A 26,715-nucleotide genomic window follows, 5' to 3' on the forward strand; every position below is an offset into this window, starting at 1 on the left:
TCCATCAGAGGCAGTGTGGCCTATTGGAAACAGCTTGGGAGTCAGAGGACTTTGGTTCTAATCCTGGTTCTTCCACTTAGCTGCTCTGGGACCTTGAGCATCTCACATCTACAAAATTGGGATTCAATTCTGTTCTCCTTCCTACTTACACTGTGAGCTCCATGTGGAACCTGATTATGCTGGGTCTCCCTCAATGCTTAGTACTGCGCTTGGCACATAAGTGCTTAACATATAACAATTATTATTATTACCACCATCTTTACATGGATGACTCCCCAATCTACCTCACCAGCCCCAACTTCCCACCTTTGCCACCTCACACTTCCTCCTGCCTTCAGGCCATGTCTACCTGGAGGTCCCAATGACACCCCAAATTCAACTTGCCCACTTCATTTCTCTAACGCCAACCTACTTACTATGCCTCAATCTATCGAACCCCTTATTCACGTCCCTCCCTCCTGCTTGAAACTCCCTTCCACTTTGTACCTGACATATTGTCACTTCCCCCATCCTCAAAGCCCTCCTAAAAATCGCATCTCCTCTAGGAAGTCTTCCCAGATTATTCTCATCTCCCCACCTTCTTCTCACTTCTTGCTGCATCACCTAAGTACTACAGTCTGTACCCCCCACAAGCGCTTAGGTAGTCACCCATTTGTATGTCCACAGCACTTATGTACCTATCTATAATCACTTGCTTCCCCTACCTGTAATTTATTTTAATGTTTGCCTCCCCCACTAGATTGGAAGCTCCTTGAAGGCAGATGACACAACATTAATGTTTTGATGCTCCATACAGTAACAAAAACATGAATCCCTGTTTTTTGACAGTCTTTACCATACAATGTATTATTTGGTAACTCAACTGAGAAATAAACCAAAATTAATTTTGTATACTGAGCTGCAACATACAACTGAAGAAATGATTTCACAAAATTCATGCAACCCTTTCTGTAATAGACTTACCCCATAAATTATGACGTTCCAGTCTACTTCCTATCTTTCAGGCAGGTACATTTCTATCCAATTTCACTCATTTTGTGGGTTATAGCAAAACCCGATATACCTGCAAGACTCATGAATTACATGACATATAATTAAAAAAAGGAATCTGGAAAGGAATCGGGACCAGAAATGGTCAGGGCTGCTTGAAATCAAACTCTCAATCTCTTTTATACACACACACACACACACACACACACACACATCTATAGATCTCTATATAGATATGTTTATATATACACACACATAATTGGAATCAGGCTAATTTAATTGAATTATTTTTAATATTTACATTTTATTCTTGGCTGTACAAGGCAAAAATATGTTTGCTCTTTTCAAAAAATTTCCCTGGGTCACCTAAACTATATACAGATATTTACAAAAGTTACTCCTGTTAAATTTTATCGTGCACACCATTACTCTTTAAACAGCTGAATGCAAGTAGTAAACACATTAAAACGTGTATTTCCATTCAGTGTGATTCACACTTCCTCCAAGGGGAAGAAAAAAAAAATCAATGAAAGACAAATGTTTCTATATCACAACTGTCCATGATTTTAGTGGCATGGCAACCTACTCTGCACGACAGCATATTTGATAAAGAAACAATTTCAGTAGAAAGCCCCTCAGTTTCCCAAAGTAAATTCACCTTCACATCTTCAGTGCTAGATTGCATATTCACACGTTTTTAAACTAAACTGTTCTCATCTGCCCAAAGAGCAAGCTAATGCAACTGGATACACATGAGCTACTGGGGGAAAAAAACAACCAAACAAAAAAACCCCCCCAAAACACCCTCATAAATGTCATCAGGGCAGATCACCCGTAACTGTCCTATTGCTTGAAGACTCACACTTCAAGCATTAGTTTGACACTATAGGAAGAAGGCCCAACTAGCCCACCAAATGGGTCCTCCAGTGTACATAAATGATGCATTGTAGTTTTCCACTCCAAGCTATGGAAAACGTCAGTCTGCAAAAGAACACACAGCAGGGAAGAGAGGGATTAAATGGCAAGAAGTTCCACTGTTGAAAATATGATAGGCTTGGAGAGTAAAAGGCATGGACTAAACAGAGATTCCCAAGCGCTTAGTATGGTGCTCCGCAAACAGAAAGCGTTCAATAAATACTGAGTGACTGAACTGACTGCAATCCCCTACCGACTACGGTGAGGTATAAGCCTATCAGCCCTGGGCAACATTCACTTCGCACTTGCCATAGGAAGTAAAGGTAGTGGGGAGAACACACAGCATTATGACATTTCAAAATGCTTCAGGAGAACCCCATTATGTCACTATGTGGGGTTTTCCTATTCCTAAACATTACTTACTACTGGATATTTTGTGTCATCTGAAGGAAGATAATATACACATGAAAAAACTGCATGAGTTACCCATTGTTCCACTTCCATGTTTTCCTCTCAGGTTTACACGCAGAGCTTGACAAATGTTGGCTTAGCTCAACAGAAACATGTGAGTCGCAGGTCTCTCTGCCTTTACTGTGTTCGGTTTAACTTTTTGACCTGTATTTTTTTGACACCCATTTACAATGTCTGCTATTGATTACCCGCTGGTCAACTCTGACTGTTAATGCATTACTCATTGTTGAGTCCTTGTGAACTCACTGTTGGGCCCGTGTTGATGAAAACACTTTCTAGGCACTTAAATTGCTATTGAAACATGAAAGTGTTCTGTAATAAAGTTCCTCTAGTTTTTACCTCAAAAAGTTATCCACCAAATGACCATCTATTATTTTTCCATGCAATTAATAATTCACTTGCCCATTGGCATAGGCCTTGAAACATTTTACTGTGTAAAGGAAAATAAAATAAATTAATTCCACTCGGGCCTGGTCAAGGTAGCTTGTGGGCTGGTAAAATTAAGTCTATATTATTGTTAATCCTTGGACTAGAATGTACTTCACTTTCTCGTGAAGTAACTCACTTTCTCCGTACATCAAATTGCTTCCCTTATTTACCATGGTCCAGGTGTACTGCAGACTTGCTTTCCGATGACGGTGAGGTCTCCATGTTTTCAAATGTTTTGGAACCTGGATTACCCTGCTCCACTTCACACAAATAGACATCAATAGGTCCTTTTGTGCTTTTTATATGTACTTCTATACAATCCTATGAAAATATAATGGTTCACAAAAGGACATTAAATAACTAAAAAGAAAATGAAAGACTCCAATAGCTTGTTTTATTTTATTCTACCGGGGAGTCCTTCAGACTAATATTTACATTCTTTCCACTTATTTAGGTTCAGAGAGACAAGTGAGAGAAAATTAAGTGGGAATATTACGTGAAAAAATTGGCGGCTCCACAGAGCCAGCTAGGAAAGCTAAGAGAGCTGGAGTTCAAGCTTTACAAGAAGATCCACCCATTTAAGTTCCTGATAGTTACTTCCTTTTATAAAACTTCTCTATTTAAGTAGCTTACTATGTACATTTTGGAAACAGATCCTTAGGAAGCACAATTTTTAAGCAGAAAATTGGGGATGGAGAGAGAGGTCTTGAGAAGAAGCACAGCTTAGGGGAAAGATCCTGTACCTGAGGATAAAGAGACCTGGGTTCTAATCCTGGTTCTACCACTTGTCTGCTGTGAAATGCTTTGGCCTTGGGCAACTCACTTGACTCCTCCATGACTCTGTTTCCTCAGCTGTAAAATGGGGACTGAATATTTGTTCTCCCTTCTTCGATTGTGAGCCCCACGTGGGACACGGACTGTCTAATCTGACTGAACTGTTATCGATCCCAGTGCTCAGGACAGTGCTTAGCACAAACTAAGAGTTTAACAAAAAACACAATCGTTAAAATTACTAGTCCTTAAATTAGTGGTAGTGGAACTCAAGGAAGCACTTATTAAGCACCCACTTGTTGCAGTACACTGTACTAGGCCCTTGGGAAATGGCCGAAGTCAGCCTGGAGTCCGGATCTCTACCATCAGTGCACTGCTGCGTGAGTACATGATAGGAGGAAGTGAACTGTGGATGGGATGCAGGGTGACATGAGACTGAGGAACTGAGGCATGACAGAGTTGAGTTTGGTCCGAAAGAGAAGGAATTGATGGTATGGATTTATGTATTAAGGAGGAGGAGTTGGGCTAGGGAGTCCAAGAGGGACATGATGGTTGGAAATTGTTGTGGGCAAGGAACGGGTCTGCCAACTGTTGTATTGTACTCCTTCAAGCACCTAGTAGGTACAGTGCTCGGCACACTGGAAGCACTCAAATACCACTGATGATGATGGTCGTGAAGGTTAAGAGGTCTCCTTGCAAGGAGGAGATAGGGGAGAGGACAATTTTATGAGGGAAGAGAGGGGTGGAAGAGAAGGTAAGTTAGGAGGTTACGGCTGGAGAGTGGAATTTCAGAGATGGTGAGGTTAGAGGCAATACGATGCCTAATAGTGATGAGATCCAGCATGGGATCAAGTAGGTGAGGGCTGAGGTGGGATGGAGGGGGGGTCAGTCAAGTTAAGGAATGAGAGGAAGTGGGCTCCTTGGGGGTAGCATCGGGAACGCTCACAAAGACACGGAAATCCCCAAGGATCAATGTAGGGAGAAAAAGAGAGAAAGAATGAGCATGAGAAAAACATCAAAACTGCTCAGGTAACTGGAGGTAGGACGAGGGAGGTAGATGACAGCACCTAATAATTTTAGTGGGCGGTAGAAATGGATGATGTGGGTTTCAAAAGGAGAGAAGGTAACGGATGGATGGGAGGTGGGGGGAGAATCTCAAAGTGGTATTGGTGAAGCAACTCCCCTATTCCCAGGGAGTTGGGAGGGCGGGAGGGAGGAGGGGAGGGAGAAGATGAGGCTCCCTTGGAAAGGAGGCGTGCAAGACAGTGTCTTCTGGAGCAAACCAGAACCTAAAGAATACTTACTTCTTTGGGAGCTGGAATTTCCAGTTTGGTTTCTTCTGGAGCCTTGACGGCAATAACAATCTGTTCATGGAAGGCCTGAATGCTATGGATATCTTGGTAAGTCACATAGGCTAGCGTACATATTGGTTAAGGAGTCTCCAAATTAAGTAGTAAAGCCATCAGGTTATATGCCATTCAATTAAGGGGACAATTAACAGGTCAGGAATAGGATGAACAAGAACTATGAAGTAATCACAAAGATGATCTTTATACCTACTTATTCAAATGAACATGAAAGGTTTCAAGGTAGTTCTTCATAAAATAATTATGGTCTTCGATTCTTATTCTTCAATTTCAGTTTGACACCACCATGAATACAGAGTTCTTTAGTTTTCATTCAACTTCATATAAAAAGGTGGCTAATAAATACTTCCAGTATCTCATACAGTACAAGAAAAATGAAGGATATGTACCAGACTACCAAAATATGACTTTTAAACTGGAAGTATCTTGGAATACTTGTAAGCATATTTCTAATCAAATACAGAAGGGAACACAACGGTTTGGAATTTTAAAGCTGAAGAGTCACCCATGAATCATTAATATAAATTTTTTTCCTCCCAATAATGATCTCTCAAAACTAAAATCCAATCCAATGTTGTGGTCTATGTTTCTGCATCTGACACTTTCCTACTATAGTTCTGGTTCCTTGTCAAACCTGCAGATTCCCCCGTCCTGCATTCAAAAACAAACAATTTATTTAACTTTCAGTGACAAAGTAACTGAGTGTAACAAGTTAATAAAGGATATTTAGCATTTTCTTTGTCGTCTGTTAATTCAAATAGTTGGTGGGCACAATCCTTAATTAACTCATCCAGAGCTTCTTCCATTGTTGATAGATCAGCAAGTTCATCTCTTAGTTTCTCATACTCTAGAACTCTTCTTCCCATATTGTCAAGATCAGTTCCTCTTAAAAAAAAAAAAAAGACAAGTAAATATGGATCTAAAAAACCAACAAAAAGCGAAAAAACCAACAACAAAAAACATTGTCTGGAAACACAAAACAATGCTCATTGGACTTCCAGTGTCAAGCCAAGTTCCTGGCAGTCTTTTACATTAAAGAAGTGATCTGCTTTGTTAAATCGTCAACTTCTTTTTCAATACACTACTTATATAGGATAGTAACATGGTAGTGTTAATGAATGCCATAACCACACTGCACTCAATACTATACTATGCTTTGTTGGAGATAAAGCACTTCTGGAAGATTTTGAAAGATTCATTAAAATACTCTGAAAGCAAGTACATAAGGTACATTCAGAAAACAAAGCAAATCAAAAACCTCTTATAAAGGCCATGGAGCACTACAGCCAAAACCAAAGAAAATCTAGAAGTCAACTCACACCCATTGGATTAGGTTTTTGGATCTTTTCTGAATAAGGTTGATCCCATCTAATACGTTGGTGATGTCATACACCCTTCGTTTCCGTACTCTCAGGGTTGTTGCCACCTCATTTAAATCAAGAACACCATCGGGAGCAGACTTGATAAGATCCATAAATTTTCGGGTCAAATAAACCAGAGACACGTCGTAACGGGGCTTTGTCACCTTCACGGTCCCTGGGAAAACAGATCCAAAAGACTCTGTGTGGGTGTACTTGAAGCAACACTAAGGAATATTTCAGGACCTTTTAAAAAAAATAGGTTAAATCTTTTCTCATATCATTCAATTAAGACAGACAACAGCAAAGCTCCCTACAGAAACTGGCCTACGCTGCTTTTTTCGAGCATGTAGAACACCACAGACTAAAAACAAAGTATGCTTATATGAATGCTTTCTCTAAAATCATGGAAATAGGTGTAAGTGAACTGAACACTTGCGGTGAAAAGCCATCAGTAACTTAAAGAGGGTCCCTTCAGCACCCTTGGCACAAATTCTACTTAAAAAAAAAAAAAAACAAGGGGGGAAAAAAAGGTCTTTAAATGATGTGATGACTGTTTAGCAACTGGAGCAACTTTCATTATCCACTAAAGTGATATGGAGGAATGATGACAGAAGGTTGTATTTCCTTTTGTGCCCTGGATTGTTGGAAGAACATTTTTACATTTTGTCTCTAACTGTTCAGTTATTCTTTAGAAAGAAAAATCTGCCTCTAGGCTATTTTTGAGTTTCCCAAGCAAAATTGTTCGGGTTCATTTTGTATGGTGATTTGACGAGCTCCTTAGACGACACCACACTTGCTATGAGTTTTCATCTTCAATTATGGTAATTGCTTTTGACAGATTTTGAAAAAAAAAAACCTGTTATAAAAATAAGTTCTCTCTCTGAGTCCTCTTCCCACATAACATACCACAGGTGTCATGCTTCAGAGAAAAGGCTACAAAAACTTTTTGGCATGCTGCCTAACCTTAATGAGAGTAGGGCCCTGTAAGCTTCAGTTGATCCCGGCTGCAGGTTGGGCACCTGTCACGGTACCTAGCTCACCTCACAACTGCATGGGGAGTGAGATCGTTCACAACCTTTCAGACTGTGAGCTCGGCACTGGGCAGTGACTGTCTCCATCTGTTGCCGAATTGTACAACCCAAGTGCTTAGTACAGTGCTCTGCACACAGTAAGCGCTCAATAAATAGTACTGAATGTATGAACTGGCAAATCCTCTGGAGCAACTTTTCACATGCCTAGTATGGCCCATGGTGATTCTCTCCACTTGTGGGATATGGGCTGGCTAACTGAGCCAAGTCACAATTCAGGAACCCGCTCTCTCCTCCTTAAAAGCTAAGTTGGCCAGTGAAGCTGGGCCAGGTCCCAGAATTGCAGCCTGTGCTACACTCCTCCACACTAGACCTTTACCTAAATGGCTGCAGTAGCTATCTGAGATTGCTCGTTTCAAACACCAGAGCTGAGGTGCGAGTACTTTCAGGTGTGGGCAAAGGTTAACTAGGACCGATCCCCACTGTTTCCAATTTGGAATGAGGATTGACAGTGCAGTACATCACAACTCCGGCTGAAATGAACAGGTTTATTAAAACTGGGGATTTTGCTCTGTACAATAGCAAATGCTCAATAAACAGCACTGATTGATTGATTCATGACAGTCACTGTGCCTTTCACTGCTGCTATAACCTTTTTACAAGGGGAGGAGAGCTCTACAAAAGCTGGAAATTACTGGCTTGCTCCGTGACCAGAGAACTCTGGTGTTTAAGGACAATCCAGGCAATATCCAGATTGGAAGTAAAGCTAGGTCAAAATTAAAGGCAAACCAGGCCTCATGTACAAATAGGGCTATCACTCATGTGGTTGCCCTCATGAGATGCTGGGACTTTCAATTCCAGAAATACAAAACATGGCACATACATAGGACAGCACAGTGCCCTGGAATTGAAGTCTGGATCATTTCTGGTCCAGAGCAACACAAAGACCACGCCATCTTCCCTTTGGCATTAAAACCATGGGCAATCCAGCCTTCCAGGCTAAAGACCTTTCTTGGGTTGGTGTACATATAGTCATCACCAAATTCTCATAGGAAAGTGGAGAAGGGGCTGAGATCCATGTTTAAGGGCTCGATTAATAAGGACGCGAGGAATGAGGAGGAATATAATACAGGGAACACTTCATGGAGAACTTTGAAAGAGAGCAAAGCCTTTTTCTCTGCTTATACCAAGAGCAAAACTTTCATTCTCCAAAAATAACAAAGAAATCTCTGCCGATATCAAGATTACTATTACATTCTCACCACGGTAGAAACATAGAACATTTTAAGATTAGTGGTTGTCCCACTGGCTTCCTTCTCTTCCCTTCAAAAGTCTTATTAACATTAAATTGGTCTATGGCTTTTGCCAATATGAAATTCAAGTTCTACAATAAAGAAAACATTCTAAAGTTACATACTTACTTCTCCTGGTCATAAATTCTGAATGAATGTTTTTCGGCAACTGGAAGGAAGTGAGATATGATAGTAAATATTCTTGCAGGAACTTAAAAAAAAAAAAAGCAAATAAGCCCTCTCCAGCCTAAAAGCCACTTAAACTTCCTCCCGCTCAAGAAAGTCTCAAAAAAATATGAGGGAACTGGTGACTTTTGGGGCCCCCAAAGCAGTATGCAGACCAGCCTAGCATGCAGCAATGAGGAGCTGGGTTGCTCTCCTTGTGCAGACATTTTAGAAAAACAAGAAGCATAACAAGAAGATTCAAAAACACTGACAGATGCGACGGGCAATCAACACAACAGCATGGCCAGGAACAATTTTCACATGAACACGATAAGGAATGTAATGACAGTCAATCAATGGTATTTATTGAGTGCAGATCACTGTACTAAGCATTAGGGAGAGTACAATATAAATGAGTTAGTATAGACAATCTCTGCCCATGAGGAGCTTCCAATCTAGCGAGGGAGACAGGCAGTAACTGGTCTTTTAAGATACACCCCTGATGAGGCTCTACCATCAATAAAGATCAATGGTCTTGATTGAGCGATTACCACTACTAAATATGGTTCTTGTTAAGTGCTTACTACGTGCCAAGCACTAAGTGCTGTAGTAGAGACAGGATAATCAATTTGGACAGTGTGAGCTCAGCATGCGCAGAGCACTGTACCAAGCGTTTGGGAGAGTACAGAGTTGGTACACACATTCCCTGCCCACAAGGAGCTCACAGTCTAGAGGGGGGAGATGTTTTTCTATATATATTAGATCACCAGGCTAATTTTCCAAATGCAGCCAAGAATGCGCACACAAAAATATTCCCTGTAAACAAAAAAGGTGGTAATAATAATTATGGTATTTGTTAAGTGCTTACTATATGCTAAGCATTGTTCTAAGAGCTGGGGTAGATCCAAGTTAATCAGGTTGGACACAGTCCCTGTCCCACATGGGGCTCACACTCTTAATGTCCAGTATAATCTTTAACCTCTCCTTAAATAATCCATGGATAACAGCAGCTGTTACAGAATGTTCCTGCAGCACAGACCTGGCCTATAAAGCCATGATTTAGGAGGAGGGTTGTCTGGTTTAGCCCAAGTACTAAGCCTGGGGATAAAAGGATGACAGCAGGAGTTGTGGTTCCTTTCTACTTTGCAAGTGCGATTCTGTCCCTGTGTAATTGTTTGACCTGTTTAGAAAGTTCACTAGGCTGGGCGAGAAAGAGAACTGCAGGTCCAGGAATTGGGACCTTGTCAGGGTAGTGGTAGGGCAGGCCATGGGTACAATATGGAACAAGTCGCTGAGTCCAGTTCTGATAATTCCTAGCGTTCCCCTGAGGCTGAGGCAGCATCACTGGCACCTGTCTCAGAGCTTAGGACCCTTCTGAGCTCCCCAAAGGCTGAGCCTGAGAGTCATAGGGAATGCCAAATACAACTCCTCCTAGGCAGAGACCTTTGAGATCATTAAGGGGCCACCTAGGGTACATTATTTTGTCACATTATGAGGTGGCGAAGTCAAGAACTGTCAGAGCAGAAATTAATCTCAACCGTCTGGGCTCTTTTCAAACAAATACCTTCCATTTGATGCACCTCTGCCTCTTTCCCAACCTCAATGAATCAGAGGTCCCGCACACTTCCACAGTGAAATACCACCACACGAATTACTCTGCTATTACCCTATTCCCTGCTTCTTTTCTTTTGCCAGCCCCCTATATACCGGGTTTCTAATTATCATTCCTTTTCAAATTAAACTTTTCTATACCCCGATATTATACTCCTTCCAATCTTCATCCCTCCTTCTCACATGAAAATTTCAAAGACTTTGAAAGCCCTATGAGATTTTTCAAACTATTTCTGCAAATCAAGGTTGAAATTTACCACAGAATTTATTTACAATGCCCTCTGAGTAAAACCCTTCACTGCGGGCCTGATAATGCACTTTCTGATGAGCTGCATCCAGTCAATGGTAAATCAAATGGTGATATGAAGTAAGCATTAACTAAAAGCTAGTACCTTCTCCTATTAGCCCCTCTCGGGATCGCACCCAAAGAGTTTCCAGCACTCTACCAGAGGGAAAGTCAAGCAGCGGCATACCCATTCCATTCCTAGCTTGGGTAGTGGCTAGCAAGTGGAAGGCAATCTGCTACAAGTCAAAACTCACCTGTGCTGGACAGCAGCGGCATGGGAGAGAGTCAAGGGTGGAGTTAACTGCGTGGAAGAAGGCAATGGTAAACCGCTTTTGTGTTTTTATGAAGAAAACTCTATGGATACACGACTTGAATGACCGCAGATGGAGTTGGGGCATTCTGGGAGAGGTGCTTCCATGGAGTCACTTTGGGTCTCAACAGCATAAGACCAGACTCCTTTAGACTCCCCATTTAAGGTGCAGCTAATTTTCACTTTTATTGCTTTAGGCTGAAAATGTGATCTTCAAATAAAATTACGCTTTGCTAAAATGCAGTTCATCTTTGCTTAGTTTCTTCCCTCTTGGACTGGGCATCTGATTAGGTCTTTGGATAAGCTAATGAAGCTTTTATCTGATCTTTCCTTAACAACTACTGCCTGGCATTACTACTGGATACAGTTTCAGCTCCCATGTAGAATGTGAAAGGTGCCCATCTTTCCTGGGAAAAGAAAAATCCGGTGCTTAGTACAGTGCCTGGCACATAGTAGGCACTTAATACCTTTTTTTTAATAAAAAAGAGCATCATTATAAAGCAATTTATCAAAGTTGAAGCAATTTCAATTCTCCACTAGGTGGCAATCATGCCATCTGACAGTGAGTGGCCCGTTCCTTTCCGCCAGAACACATGTTTTTATTATGCATTTTGGCTAAAACACGATGTCAGAATTAAGGAACAGTCTTCCAACAACCCAAGACTGTCTAGACACAGCACAATGCGGCCTCAGAAAAAAACAGTCGGACACATGCTGGCGGGGGAGGGGACTGAGTACAGCACTGAAAGTTTTCCTTAACGCCAGATTCTGTAAGAACGCAACTCCCGTGCTTTAAAAGAACTGAATGCACTGCATGTGGTTTTGATGAGTTATTTTGACAGACCGAGTCCAAAGCTAAGTGTCTGAAAAAGGCCAGTGAAACACACACAGGAAAGTGCCCTATCAATAACCTTCCACTTGCGGAACTACTCTAAAAACACAACGTGGTTTTCATTACCATCAATCTATTGTCATGAAGTCAAGTGAGACTTTCAGAATGCGCTATACTCCTAACCTACTAAGAACTGAAGCAAATATAACTTGGAAAATAAAAGGGCAGGAATAAGAGGTGTGTCATCAGCCGGCTGGCCATCAATAAGTTATAGAGGTTACCAAATCCTTCTCCTTATACATTTGCTAGTCGGTCCACTCTTGAGGCCACTGGCCAAAGGAATAATGCCAACGCCACCATGGATATGACTCTAAGGGATCCCAATAAAAGATAACCACACCCCTTTTAAGGAGCTACCATTATTTGTAGCAGCATCAACCATTTGGTAGGCTTGGTGGAATGCACGATGGTCCATATTTCAAAGCCAGAGGCACTGGTATGAATGTTTGAAACAGCCTTGCAGGGAGCCACATGCTCAGAGTGCAACAATTTCTGGCAGGAGCTTCACTTGAAAAAATAACACAAAACTACATGGGTTAACAAAAGAAAGGAGTGTTACAGAAGAAACATCTTAATATAGGGTTAAGCTAAACGCTCGTGGGCGAGGTGGCTGGGTTGCTTTGACTTGAGGAAGCTCTAGTATATCTCTGCAGCATTTTATCTTTAGCATACCACCTGTGGCGTTATGTGGGCTGGGGAAAAAGAAAATCTGTATAGCCCAAACGGATAATTTGGTTATTTTATACAGCATTTTTTCTAGATTATTCTCAAGGATTTTGTCTTCATTATGAATCTGATGCAACCAAGTCAGGGAAGAAAACAATAAATATGAACCCAAACTCAAGAACAGTACCATAAATTAGCACTTCTCCAAGTTACCTAAAAGGTAAAAGCAAACTGAAAAACATTACCCATAATAATAAATTTGGAGGCTGAGCATAAGAATTAATTTTCAATCATAATGAGGCTCTACCCTCAATAAAAATCAGTAGTACTGAACGAAAGCTTACTGCTACTAACTGTGGTTCTTGTTACGTGCTTACTATGTGACAAGCACTATGCTACGTGCTGGAGTAGAGACAAGATAATCAGATTGGACACAGCACATCCTCACCATGTGCAGAACGCTGTACCAACCAAACTGAGGTTGATGGGTGTGAGATGTATGTAGATCTTTCTGGAAGATAAAACAAGTGATATACTTGCAAGAGAATGTTAACTGTAGCTAAGTGAACATTTCAAATGCTTTCTTTATTTCGCATCTGGTCCCACCACTATTGGAAATGGTGCCCTAAAATTTTAATTATTTATATCAGTGTCCATCTCCCCTGTCTAGTCTGCATACTTGGTGTGGGCAGGGAATGTGCCTGTTATTTTCTTGTATTATATTCTAAGCGCTTAGTACAGTGCTCTGCACGCAGTAAGCGCTAAAATACGACTGACTGACTAGAAGCTCCCATTTAGTTTCACTCAGCCCTTAACGTCTCGAGTATACAATACAAAGGATTTTAGCTGCAGGCATTGCTACTGGCCAATAATCACTACCCACCAAACCGCATGAGAGAAATTTAACTTTCATGGTTACAGTAAGATGCACTGATGTTATTTTTAATCACTTTTGATTTAGATGATGTGTTTTGAAGAATTCAAAGCACGTGGTTTCACAAACTAGTCCTATCCCCACTCACCCCATGAAATCGGTACTGGGAGACAGGAAAAGCAATTAAGTGTCAGGACAGTTTATCTGTAATCCAGATGTCCCCAATACCTAATAAAACATTCTTAAGATTGCTTCTCTCAGTTCTCAATACTAACTTCGGAACAAAAAGAGCGCAATTTCAGTAAAGCTAAATGCAAATCATTTTTATTTATACTTGCAATATTCTTATCTTTCAAAATATACATAAAACCCAGCACCCTGAGCCAAATTATGTTTGCAAGTAGGTTAGTCAGTCCCTGGGAAGATAATTTTGCCGCAACTCCCTCCCAATTAACCTGGGCCAATCACTGTGCCACTCTAAAATATCTTCAGTATATTCAGAGTTCCCTAAGTACATCAATTTGCTGACTTCAATTGCCTTATGTGATATTAGAGCTAAAAATCCAGTCCCACATAGATGAAGGTAGACAATAAGAGCCAGGCTCTCACTGAAAAACACTCTGCCCTGGTTTATTCCCAGTAAATATACAAAATTATCCCAGTAATTCTTTCAAAAAGTTTGACTTTTTTGGGGGGTGGGGGAAACAGGGAACAGGGGGTTAATTTTAATTTTAAATTTAAATGGAATTTAAATTTTACAGCAGTAGAAAGTGCACTGCTCCTGGAATCAGAAGACTTGGGTTTTAGTCCTGTTCTTATTCGTTACCGGTGGTAAGGGTTTCTGACGGAAGAATCACCTAGGATATTCAGCAAGATGGACTAGGCCGGCATCAATCCTAAAAAATAACTGGTTGGCATGTGCAGCTAAGAGTGTAGTGGCTACCAAGGCAACCACCTACCAGGCTGTGGAACTGTGGCCCAGCATCAGCACTATGTTGTGGTCTTTTCAGCCACCAATGGGTTCTGTACGGAAACAAGAAAACCCCATGTGCACTGGGTAAGGTGATGCATCCTTGCCCACCTACTCTCTTGTTGCACTCCATGTTCCCCCTTAGCCTGTTTAAGTCTCCCTCTAGACTGTTGACTCCTTGTGGGAAGGGAACATTATCAAATCTGTTAAAGTGTACTCAGAAGCACTTAGTATAGTGCTCTGCGAACGGTACATGCTCAATAAATAGCACTAATTGTGTCCAACCAGGAACATGACTTACAGAGACGAAAGCGCCCGAGTGATGCTGCTCTACATGTATTGTTGATCTGATAGCATTATATCTACCCCAGTGGCTAGCACAAAGTAAGCACTTTACCACAATGTTTATTATGCTGCTCAAAGCACCAGCACTATAATCAATTCCTTTGAGCAGGCTCTCAAAGTAAAAGTGACTGATTGAGGCTGCTCTGAAGGGGGGTTCACTTGTATTCCATCAAAGCCAGCATACAGTAAGCACTTAAAATACCATATTATACTGCTCAAACACCCAGGAGTATAATCAATTCCTCTGATCAGGTTGTCAGACCTGTAGTCTCAGGACTAGGGTCCTGCCAATACTCTCAACAGGCGACCCCACCGAATTATGGCTTTCAGATCAGGCTTGGCCTGCATTAAAATTTCTTCCAACTGATTTCCTCAAACCATGTAAGATGATGTGGTCTTAAGATCAGTATATAGTGTAGAATACTTTCTTGAGACCGTGGAAAAAACACTAACCTTTTAACTGGAATGTTCTACTATCAACACCCCCTAGCACACTATGGGCAGGGAACGCATCTACCAGTTCTGCTGTACGGTACTCTTCCTGGTGCTTAGGACAGTGCTCTACACACACTAATTGCATTGAGGACGATGATGTAATCAATGAATAGTCTTTGCTGGATTTCTATTCATGAAGCTAAGGATTGCAATTACTCTGCCACAGTAAGCACTCAGTAAATTGACTGAATTATTATGTGGCATTTTATGTGAGCAATTCTAACAGGGTTGAGAAAATTTCATGGTACCTTCACATTACTTTCCATACTCTGGCTCCCTGAGCAGCCTATAAGTACAATCAGTCAATGGCATTTACTATTATTATTTTTATTAATCGTTTTGACTGAAGGCTTATTTTGTGCAGAGTCCTGACCTAAGCGCTTGGGAGAGTACAATAAACGGACACATTCCCTGCCCACAGTGAGCTTAAAGTCTACAAGGGGGGATACAGGCATCAATATAAATAAAAATAATAATGTTGGTATTTGTTAAGCGCTTACTGTGTGCCGAGCACTGTTCTAGACACAGGGGAATCAGGATGTCCCACATGGGGCTGACAGTCTTCATCCCCATTTTACAGATGAGGTAACTGAGGCACAGAGAAGTTAAGTGACTTGCCCATAGTCACACAGCTGACAAGTGGCAGAGCTGGGATTTGAACTCATGACCTCTGACTCCCAAGCCCGTGCTACTTCCACTGAGCCATGCTGCTTCTGTACATATGTATGTACGTAAGTGCTGGAGGGCTAGGAGGTGGGGGGGGGGGAATGAATAAAGGGAGCATGTTGTGGCAATGCAGGAAGGAGTGGGAGAAGAGGAAAGGAGGGCTTAGTCAGGGAAAGCCTCTTGGAGGAGATGTACCTTCAATTAGGCTTTGAATCAGGGGAGAATAATTGTCTGTTGGATCCGAGGAGGGAGGGCGTTCCACGTCAGAGGCAGGACCTAAGTGAGAGGGCAATGAGGAGATAGACAAGATCGAGGTACAGTGAAAAGGTTAGCATTACATTAGAGAAGCAGAGTGTGTGGGCTGGCTTTGTTGTAAGAGAGTAGCGAGAAGGAGGGCAAGGTGATTGAGTGCTTTAAAGCCATGGAGAGGAATTTCTGCTTCATGTGGAGGTTGGAGGTTCTTAAGGAGTAGGGAAACATGACCTGAAAGATTTTGTAGAAAAATGATCCAGGTAGCAGAGTATGGACTGGAGTGGGAAGAGAAGAGGCAGGGAGGTCAGCAGTGAGACTAATAGGGGAATCGAGGAACGAGAGGCTAAGTGACTGGATTAACGGGGTAGCAGTTTGGATGGAGAGGAAAGGGAGGATTTTAGTGATGTGAATCATGATCTCGAAGCAAACCTTTGACTATGCCACACAGTAGTGTTCTACTGGGAAGTAACATGGATACACTGCCTGCCTGACAGGAGACTTTTTGGGCAAATAAGGTACACAGCAAATAGCAGGAGTCACTGAGCTTTAAGCTCCTGCACGAGACTGTAAGCTTCTTGAGGACAAAAATTGTGTCTTCGTCTCTATTGTACTGTACTCTTCCACAGGCTTAGTAAAATGCCCTGTACACAGTAAACTCTTAATAACTACTACTGATTGATTAAATCTTGCAGTTAAATGTGCCGAGTGATTGAAGAGTCTGAACTCAGATGTCAGATCAACATATTCAAACCTTTTGGTGAGGACAATTATATTTTCTTAATATGTTCAGCTGTCCTCATTTATTTTATATCTAAAATCCTTTATAATTGGAATACAGTACTACGTTACTAAATTGAATGTAAAAATATATTTAACTATTTTAAAAATGTACTTGTCTCATTCTGGAGCCTGAGAATATATCAATGCAGTTGAAGATTTTTCTTAAGAGTTTTTCCAGGACAGACTGATGTATTCTACCTCGTGATACAACCAATTACTCTAGCCACTTCAACGGCTTACTGAAAGCATTTCTCCTTCAAAAGGCCTCCCCTAAGTCCCTCTCCCTGCTTTCCTCTTCTCCCACTCCCTTCTGCCTTACTCTGACTTGCTTCCTTTGCCTGAAAGCTTCTTGTGGACTGGAAATGTGTCTGCTTATTGATGTATTGTTGAATCCTCCAAGCATTTAATAAATACAGCGCTCTGCAAACAGTAAGTGCTCAATAAATATGACAATGAATGAATCAGGCCAGAGATATAATCTGCAATGTTTCATATCTTAGCCCGTGCATCTGCCTAACCAACCCTGACGATTCTGGCTGAGCAGCAATTAATAAATCCCCTCCCGTTTGGGCTGATAAGAAGCAATCAGCAAAGAGTGACTGACTTTTAGAGGAAGCTCTGTCCAGTTAGTGTCAGATTTTCAAGGTGATCCTGAGCATCTAGACATTCAAAGGAGGTGCTGACACGGAGAAGCAACTTCATTTAGGAATGGAAGAGGAAGATGTCTGAGTTAATTGCATCCAACTTCAGTCGTTCAATTCCTTCCTGTAAGATGCCAAAACAGACGCAGGCCCAACTCAAAAAGTTGAAATTCCTGGGATGTAAAGTCCCCATTTGGCCAGGTCATGCCTTATTTCATCGTCATACAGCATCCTGATGTTCCATGGTGTGAGGGTTATTTTCTTGGTACAAGTCTTTTTATATTTTCATTGGCATCCCAGGTATACAGCTTGCTGGTCACCCATGACTGATGGACCGAGTCTGGGAGAGTCAGGGAATTCTGGGGGGCCACCCTCCTAGTCTCCTTCCCCATTTGGGGTTAACAGTGCACTCCGAAATCGGGCTGCTCAGCCATCCAGGATGCTGTTGAGCAACTCCACGTTCTTCAGCAACCGATATCCTGAACCGCCTACTGGAATAGGACTTTTTTTGAGTGCACATAAGTGGCATTCCACCATCAGTAGGACTTGTACTCCAATTGGGTTTTTTTTTTTGTTTTTTTTTTTTTTACTAATGGTGATGTTTGCATTGAGACACCCAAACTCTCTTGCCCCGTCCCCTGGAAGCAACGGGGTCTAGTGGTCTAGAGAAGCAGCATGGCCTAGTGGATAGAGCATGAGCCTGGGAGTCAGAAGGTCATGGGTTCTAAATCCTGGGCAAGTCCCTTCACTTCGCTTCAGTTTCCTCATCTGTAAAATGGAGATTTAATACTTGTTCTCCCTCCTGCTTTGACAGAGTCTCATGTGGAACAGGGACTGTGTCTGACCTAATTACCTTGTAATTACCACAATGCTTAGAACAGTATTTGACATATAGTAAACGCTTATGAAATACTACAACAGCAATAATGATGGAAGAGAATATCTCTGTGGCCCTCCCAGCAGCAGACCCTGCTGTGCCCTCATCCAGTTTTTACACCACCCTTCATCCAGGGTGGTTTTTACACCACTGCTGAGTGAGATGCTCCCATCTGCTGTACTAATCACTGGGGTTTTCCTTGGGGAAAAATCCAATTAAATGCAGTCTGTGGTCATGGCGCAGAAAGCCTCTGGACATTGGAGCGTGGCATGGCATCTATAAATTTTTTTGACTGACAGTGATATAGCAATAAAAATAACTGTTATAACAGCAGCAGTGATATTTGCTAAGCGCTTACTAAGTATTGGCATACAAGGTATTCAAGTTAGACACAGTCCCTATCACCAAAATGGGGGAACAGCTTAAGTAGGAGAGAGAACAAGTACCAAACCCCATTTTACAGCTCAATCAATGGTATTTACTGAGCGCAGGCGGAGCACTGCATTGAGTACTTGGGAGAGTTCAGTACAATAGAGCTGGAAGATTTAATAATAATGACAGTATCTGTTAAGCGCTCACTATGTGACAGACACTGTATTAAGTGCTGGGGTGGACACCCTCAAATCTAGTTGGACACAGTCCCTGTCCCATGTGGGGCTCACAGTCTCAATCCCCATTTTACAGATGAGGTAACTGAGGCCTAGAGAAGTGAAGGGGCTTGCCCGAGATCCCACAGCAGACAAGTGGCAGAGCTAGGATGGCCTCTGCCCACAAGGAACTTACAGGCTAGAGAACGGTGGACTGCTGTAACAAGGGGGAGGGAGTTCTTGTCAGGGGAGAGGAGGTGAGCAAAGGGTCGATGGCAAGAGAAATGAGACTGGGGCACAGTAAATAAGTAGACCTGAACCTTGATGGACTCTCACAGTCAGGAGTTGGTGATGGGCCCCAAGGGCTAAGTGACTAACGGAACTGAGTGATCTCTGTGGTTTGGGTTCTAATCCCAGCTCCACCATCTGCCTGCTGTGGGACCTTGGGCAAGTCACCTAACTTCTTTGCCTCAGTTTCCTCAACTGACTAACGCTCATTTCCCTATCCTATTTGCCCTCTCATCTGCATCTTACTTGGGTGTGTACCCGCTAAGCACTTTGATACGCATCCCATCCCTAGCCCACAGCACATATTTACGTATCTTTATACTCAGCCATATTCTCCTAGCTGTGATTTATTTTCATGTCTGCTTCCCCACCTAGAGTGTAACTTTCTTGTGGGGAGAGATCATGTACATATACCGACTTGTTCATGCTCTTCCGAACATGCCCTGCCCAGGGCTCTCACCTCTCCTAACACACAATCACGTATGCTTTTTAAAAGAAGGGAAAGCAGAATGGAGGAAATAGAAGTGTCGGTTTTTGAGACACTTTGAAGAGCATTTTTTTAAAATGATAAAAGCAGCCCTCAAATCAATCGTATTTATGGAGCGTTTACTGCGTGCAGAGCACCTTACTAAGCGCTTGGGAGAGTAGAATAAAACCGAGTTGGTAGATAGGTTTCCTGCCCAAAAGGAGCTCACAATCTAGAGGGGGAGACAGACACTAATACAAATTACAGATTTGTACATAAGTGCTGTTGGGCTGCGGATGGAGTCAAGTAAGGGCGACACAGAAGAAAACAGGAGAAGAGGAAAGGAGGACTTGGTCGGGGAAGGCCGCTAATTTTGAAACATTAGATTAACAAACCCTTTAATAGCATTTGGCCCATGAATGCTTCTCATCTACCACTACAAAACAATTTAAAAAAAGTCTTCAGCAGTTTTTAAAAACTTTAAAAAAACAAAAAGAGCATGGAGCATATTCTTCCCAGAAGTAGAAATCTACCCAGCCAAATGACTGAAGAGAGGGAAAAGAGTGCCGAGCTCCATGTGTGATTTGCCATGTCAGCCCTGAAAAGGGGATGGATTGTCGAGGGAATAAGGGAAGAAGCAGCAAAAACAGAATGAGAAAAAGAGGATGTGGGAAGTTGAACACTGCCTCCCGAAGATAAAAAGTTCACAATATCCTCTCAATCCCTTTCCCATTCCACGCATAAGTAAACACTATTTCCAAGAGGATATTTAAGAGAGAGGGTAAGAACTAACTCTCTTCCAACTCCTACTGAGAGCTCACCTCCTCCAAGAGGCCTTCCCAGACTGAGCTCCCCTCCCCTCCCACCCTATGCTCTTCCCCCTTCCCCTCAGCACAGTGCTCATTTGTATATATTATTTATTACCCTATTTATTTTCTTAATGAGGTGTACATCCGCTTGATTCTATTTATCTTGATGATGTTGTCTTGTTTTTGTTTTGTTCTGCTTTGCTTTGCCGTCCATCTCCCCCGTTTAGACTGTGAGCCCGTCAGTGGGCAGGGATTGTCTCTAACTGTTGCTGAATTGTACATTCCAAGCGCTTAGTACAGTGCTCTGCACATAGTAAGCACTCAATAACTACTACTGAATGAATGAACCTGAAAGATGTGTTTGGGGAAAGTGGGAGTTGTTGAGGAGGCTTTTTGGGGGTAGGGAAAGGGAGAGAGCCTCCCGGGAATGAGTGCTTTCCTCCTCCTTGCCCACCCAGTGCTCCTGGAACTCTCAAATTCATTCTCCTAACAAGAACAACAAGCTCTACTATAATGTCAAATTTACATTAAGGGAAACTCCTGCTGAAGTGCTCACCCATTCTAAAAAGTATATGCACAAGTACCAGCTATTTCTCCAAACACCTGGCATGCTGTATCCAATCAGGATCACAGTTGTTTCCAAATCCCTTAACATCCTAGCCAAAACATAGAGCGCAAATACACGTTTTAGCAGAACCCTGTGTGCCAGGAAAGAGAGTATGAGGAACTAAGGGTGCAAGTGCTTGAAGAAAAAAATTAGGTCTCAGAGGTCACTTATGTCCCTGTCTCAAAGCAAACGTACACCTCTCTGTAGTAAGATGACCCCCATGGTGATTTACCCTACGTTATCGCTGGTAAGCATACGGTATCGTTCGTGCTTACCTTCAGTTTATAACGGCCTAGGCAACTAAAGCAATCTTTAGGCAAGACTTGTCTTCCACAAGCCAGCTACATATCCCTCTCCAAGCTTTTCCCCAGGAGTTAATGAGTGCTACGATGCCTGGCCCGCTCAAAAAGACATGGCCTACTGGAAGGATCACGGGCCCGGGAGTCAGAGAAGCTGGGTTCTTATCCCATTTCCACTATCTTTCTGCCGTGTGGGTCCCGGGGCGAGTCACTTCTCTATGACTGTTTCTTCACCTGTAAAATGGCGATTCAGTACCTCGTTCCTCTCCCTCTCGGTTTGCGAACCCCATGTGGGACAGGGGCTGCGTCTGATGCAATGATCAAGTATCTGTCCCAGCGCTAAGCACAGAGCTAGCCACATACGTAAGCGCTTAACGAATGCTGCGATAACAACAGTAGTAATGAGATTACCGTTCGAAGCTTGAGAAGATGTGAGAATGCCTATCCGGGGCAGCCCCAGGAGGGGACGGGACCTGAATCCCAGGGAGGAGGTAGAGGAAGGAGAATCTTCCTCAGATGTGAACTGTGGAGCTAGGGACTCCCTGCATTCACCCCCTGGTCTTCCCAGATAGGTAGAAGACGCCAAGCAAGTACTGCCTCCCTCCCTCCCTCACTCACCAGCAGATGCTTCAAGGAACGGGGGCCTGGCAACAGTGGCTTCAGCTTCTTCGTGCGGACCGAAGGGGGCCCTTTCTTCGGCAGCGACCACACTGAAGGCTGCAGGGAGCCGGACATTAAAATCCGCCACTTCGTAAGCAGCCAGAAAAATAATGTAATGTTTCTTTTTTAAACCCTTTGGAGAGAAATTTCACTTTGGTTTCTAAAGTGGGTCATTTGACCTTCCCGGAAGGGTAAACAGATCACAACTGTGGTCAGGGGAACCACCAGAGAGTTGAACAGAAACCTAGCCAACAGCCTGAATGGTGCCTAACTGGGTTACTACAGGCTGTACGCTTCATTCTGAGCGGAGTCTACTTTCTCACCTAACTCGGAAGTTGGCTCAGCGGAAAGAGCACTGCTCTGGGTGGGAATCAGGACACCTGGATTCTAGTCGGCAGTCCGGCCGGTAGCTGGCCGGCACGGGCGAAGACTGCACTCACACTTTGGGATGTGTGGCAATCCCGCCCGCTCCTTTGCTTTCTGCGCCTCAGTGGGGACATGACCGACGGGGGCAAGAGTGTGTTGGCACTGCAGGGACCCCTGGCACTATAATCGATCCCTCTGAGCAGTCCTGGAGACAGAAGACGGACAGGAGGCCCCATCGATGCCGCTCTGGGGGCTCGTTTGATACGCTAATCCTGAAACATAGATGGGTCAGTGTGTTATATTTTAATGACTGCATTAGATACGCATTTCAAATGAAATTTTCATTTCAAAACCTTGGTAGAGTTTAGCCTAGGCTTCTTTTCTGACTTGAAAATTACGAGCTTGAGAGAGAGAGATTTCGGGCTAGCATCTCCTACCGAAGAGAGGTGTTTCAGATGTCCTGCACAACTTCAAACTCTTCTTTCAGACTACCGGGTGAAGTTTACTAGACCAATAAAGAGCTGCTGCGTATGAGCGGATTGGGGGGGGGGGGGGGTTAAACCATTAAACCCTGTTAACAGCCCCGTAAGCCTTCAAGGCCCCCTCCCCATCACAGCCTAAAGCTGTCCGATCCCCACCTTAGCTCAGGCCCAGGCCACTGGCGAGGTCAGAGGTCCCGGGTTCTAATCCCAGTTCCGCCACTCGTCTGCTGTGACCTTGGGCATGCCATTTAACCTGTGGCTCTGTTACCTCATATGTAAGATGGGGATGAAAACGGTGGAGCCCCAAATGGGACAACCTGACTAGCTGATTGTATCTATCTCCAGTGCTTAAAAGGGGGGAGGGAGGAGAAGGGAGGGAGATGGGAAAGGGGGAAGGAGAGGAGGAGGGAAAGGGGGAGGGAGGGAGGAGGGAAAGGGGGAGGGAGGGAGGAGGGAAAGGGGGAGGGAGAGAGGAGGGAAAGGGGGAGGGAGAGAGGAGGGAAAGGGGGAAGGAGGGAGGAGGAAAGGGGGAGGGAGAGAGGAGGAAAAGGGAAGAAGCAGCGTGGCTCAGTGGAAAGAGCACGGGCTTAGGAGTCAGAGGTCATCGGTTCTAATCCTGGCTCAGCCACTAGTCAGCTGTGTGACTTTGGGTAAGTCACTTAACTTCTCTGTGCCTCAGTTAACTCATCTGTAGACTATAAGCCCATCAAAGGGCAGGGGCTGTCTCTCTCTGTTACCGATTTGTACATTCCAAGCGCTTAGTACAGTGCTCTGCACATGGTAAGCGCTCAATAAATACTATTGAATGAATGAATAAAAGGGGGATGAAGACTGTGAGCCCCACGTGGGACCACCTCATCACCTTGTATCCTCTCCAGCGCTTAGGAAAGTGCTTTGCACGGAGTAAACGCTTAACAGATGCTATCATCATTACTATTATTAAAGGGGGAGGGGGAAAGGGGAAGGAAGAAAAGGAGGAGGGAGGGGGAAAGGGGAAGGAAGAAAAGGACGAGGGAAAAGGGGGGAAGGACGAGGGAAAAGGGGGGAAGGGAGGGAAAAGGGGAAACGGGAAAGGGGGAAAAGGGGAAAAGGGGAAGGGGGAGAGGAAAAGAGGAAAGGGGAGAGAAAAAGGGGGGGAGAGAAGAGAAGGGGGGAGAGAAGAGAAAGGGGGGGAGAGAAGAGAAAGGGGGAGAGAAAAAAGGGGGAGAGGAAAAAAGGGGGAGAGGAAAAAGGGGGAGAGGAAAAAAGGGGAGAGGAAAAAAGGGGGAGAGGAAAAAGGGGGAGAGGAAAAAAGGGGAGAGGAAAAAAGGGGGAGAGGAAAAAGGGGGAGAGGAAAAGGGGAGAGAAAAAAGGGGAGAGAAAAAAGGGGGAGAGAAAAAAGGGGAGAGAAAAAAGGGGAGAGAAAAAAGGGGGAGAGAAAAAAGGGGAGAGAAAAAGGGGAGAGGAAAAGGGGGAGAGGGGAAAAGGGGGAGAGGGAAAGGGGGAGAGGGAAAAGGGGGAGAGGGGAAAGGGGGAGAGGGGAAAAGGGGGAGGAAGGGGAAAGGGGAAGGAGGGAGGGAAAAGGGGGAAGGGGGAAAGGGGAAGAGAAGAGAGAGCGGGAGGGCGAGAGAGAAACGGGGAGGGAGGGGATGGGGAGGGAAGGAAAGGGGGAGGAAGAGGAAAGGGGGAAGGAAGAGAAAAGGGGGAAGGAGGGAGGGAAAAGGGGGAAGGGAAAAAGGGAGGGAAAAGGGGAGGGAGGAGGAGAGAGGGAGGGAAAGGAGGAAAGAGAGAAAGGGGTGAAAAAGGGCAAAGGGGAGGCTTGGGTTTGGCCGCGGGTGGAGGCGGCCCCCGGGGGCGGAGGGAGGCGCGGGGCTGGTCCCGGTCCCGGTCCCGGTCCCGATCCCGATCCCGATCCCGCCGGGCCGCGGCCGCTCTCACCGGGGGCTTGTCCACGGGCCGGGAGTCGGGCATCAGCAGCTTCAGCTTCCGGTGTCGGCCCGCGCGGGCCCCGGCCCCGCCTCCGGACCCCTCTCCCGCCGCCGCCGCCGCCGGCGGTGGAGCTGTGGCTGTCGGCGGAGGAGGAGGAGGAGGAAGAGGAAGAGGAGGAGGAGGAGGCTGCGGGGCGGGCGGCGGCGGCTGCGGGCTCATCTTCCTCCCGCCTCGGGGGGCGGCGGGGGGCGGGCGCGCGGGGGGGGGGGGGGTTGGGGGGTGTCGGGCGCGAGGCCCCCGGCGCCGCTCGCCCCGCCCACACTTCCGGACATGCGCCCTTCCCACCTCCTCGGCCGCGCAGCCGCCTCACCCGGCGCGCGCGGGGGCGCTTGGGAGGGGCGGGAGGGGGGGGGGAGGGGGAAGGGGGGAGGGAGGAGGGAGCAGGGGGCGGGGCCCAAAGCCCGGACTGGAATCCCGGACGCTGCGGAACGGAAGCTGCACGGTCAGCCCCAGTTAGGGAAAGCTCAGCTCCTGCTAGGGCTGGGCTAAGCGCTGCCCAGGTACACTTCGGCAACGGATAGGCCTTCACGCAACCAAGAGTAATAGTAATAATAATAATAATAATAATAATAATAATGTTGGTATTTGTTAAGCGCTTACTATGTGCCGAGCACTGTGCTAAGCGCTGGGGTAGACACAGGGGGAATCAGGTGGGCCCACGTGGGGCTCACAGTCTTCATCCCCATTTTGCAGATGAGGTCACTGAGGCACAGAGAAGTGAAGTGACTTGCCCAAAGGCACACAGCTGAAGAGTATTTATTGAGAGCTCACTAGGCGCACTAGCGCTGTGCTAAGCCCTGCGAATGCACACTTTGGCAACGGATAGGCATTCGATAGTATTTCTTGAGCGCTCAACATGTGCACAGCGCTGTGCTAAGCGCTGCGTATGCGCACTTCGGCAACAGACATTCATTCATTCATTCATTAGTATTTATTAAGCGCTCACTATGTGCAGAGCGCTGTGCTAAACGCTGCGAATGCACACTTTGGCAACGGATATGCATTCAGTAGAGAAGCAGCGTGGCTCAGTGGAAAGAGCCCGGGCTTTGGAGTCAGAGGTCATGAGTTCGAATCCCAGATCTGCCACTTGTCAGCTGTGTGACTGTGGGCAAGTCACTTCACTTCTCTGGGCCTCAGTTACCTCATCTGTAAAATGGGGATGAAGACTGTGAGCCCCACGTGGGACAACCTGATTCCCCTGTGTCTACCCCAGCGCTTAGAACAGTGCTCTGCACACAGTAAGCGCTTAACAAATACCAACATTATTAGTAGTAGTAGTATTTCTTCAGCGCTCACTATGTGCCCAGCGCTGTGCTAAGCGCTGCGAATGCACACTTTGGCAACGGATAGGCATTCGATAGTATGTCTTGAGCGCTCACTATGTGCCCAGCGCTGTGCTAAACGCTGCGAATGCACACTTCGGCAACGTATAGGCATTCAATAGTATTTCTTGAGCGCTCACCATGTGCACAGCGCTGTGCTAAGCGCTGCGTATCTGCATTTCGGTAACAGACATTCATTCATTAGTATTTATTAAGCGCTCACTATGTGCTGAGCGCTGTGCTAAGGGCCGGGAATGTACAATTAGGCAATACATATGCATTCATTCAATCATTCATTCATTCAATCAATAGTATTTATTGAGCACTTACTGTATGCAGAGCGCTGTGCTAAGCGCTGGGGATGTACACTTTGGCAACGGATATTCATTCATTCATTAGTTCGTTCA

At 44.6% G+C, this 26,715-nt stretch overlaps 1 protein-coding gene across 4 annotated transcripts; it reads right to left on the reverse strand.

Moving 5' to 3' along the window:
* Positions 1 to 1,249: 1,249 nt before the first annotated feature.
* Positions 1,250 to 25,040, reverse strand: E2F6 (E2F transcription factor 6). 4 transcript variants are annotated; one of them, XM_029068133.1, is made up of 8 exons: positions 24,936 to 25,040; positions 22,129 to 22,227; positions 8,754 to 8,793; positions 6,263 to 6,479; positions 5,670 to 5,828; positions 4,881 to 4,995; positions 2,976 to 3,126; positions 1,250 to 1,971 (listed from the first exon to the last, which is right to left on the reverse strand). In XM_029068133.1, exons 1-8 carry the CDS (start codon positions 24,966 to 24,968, stop codon positions 1,967 to 1,969), a joined length of 819 nt encoding a protein of 272 aa, XP_028923966.1. In that variant the 5' UTR covers positions 24,969 to 25,040; the 3' UTR covers positions 1,250 to 1,966. The 4 variants fall into 4 exon arrangements, with proteins under 4 accessions (XP_028923966.1, XP_028923967.1, XP_028923968.1 ...); XM_029068134.2 differs by lacking the exon at positions 22,129 to 22,227 and having other exon boundaries at positions 24,936 to 25,038; XM_029068135.2 differs by lacking the exons at positions 22,129 to 22,227; positions 24,936 to 25,040 and adding an exon at positions 17,541 to 17,565.
* Positions 25,041 to 26,715: the final 1,675 nt, after the last annotated feature.

This window comes from Ornithorhynchus anatinus, chromosome 1, assembly GCF_004115215.2.
Source record: "Ornithorhynchus anatinus isolate Pmale09 chromosome 1, mOrnAna1.pri.v4, whole genome shotgun sequence".
Lineage (NCBI taxonomy): Eukaryota > Metazoa > Chordata > Mammalia > Monotremata > Ornithorhynchidae > Ornithorhynchus > Ornithorhynchus anatinus.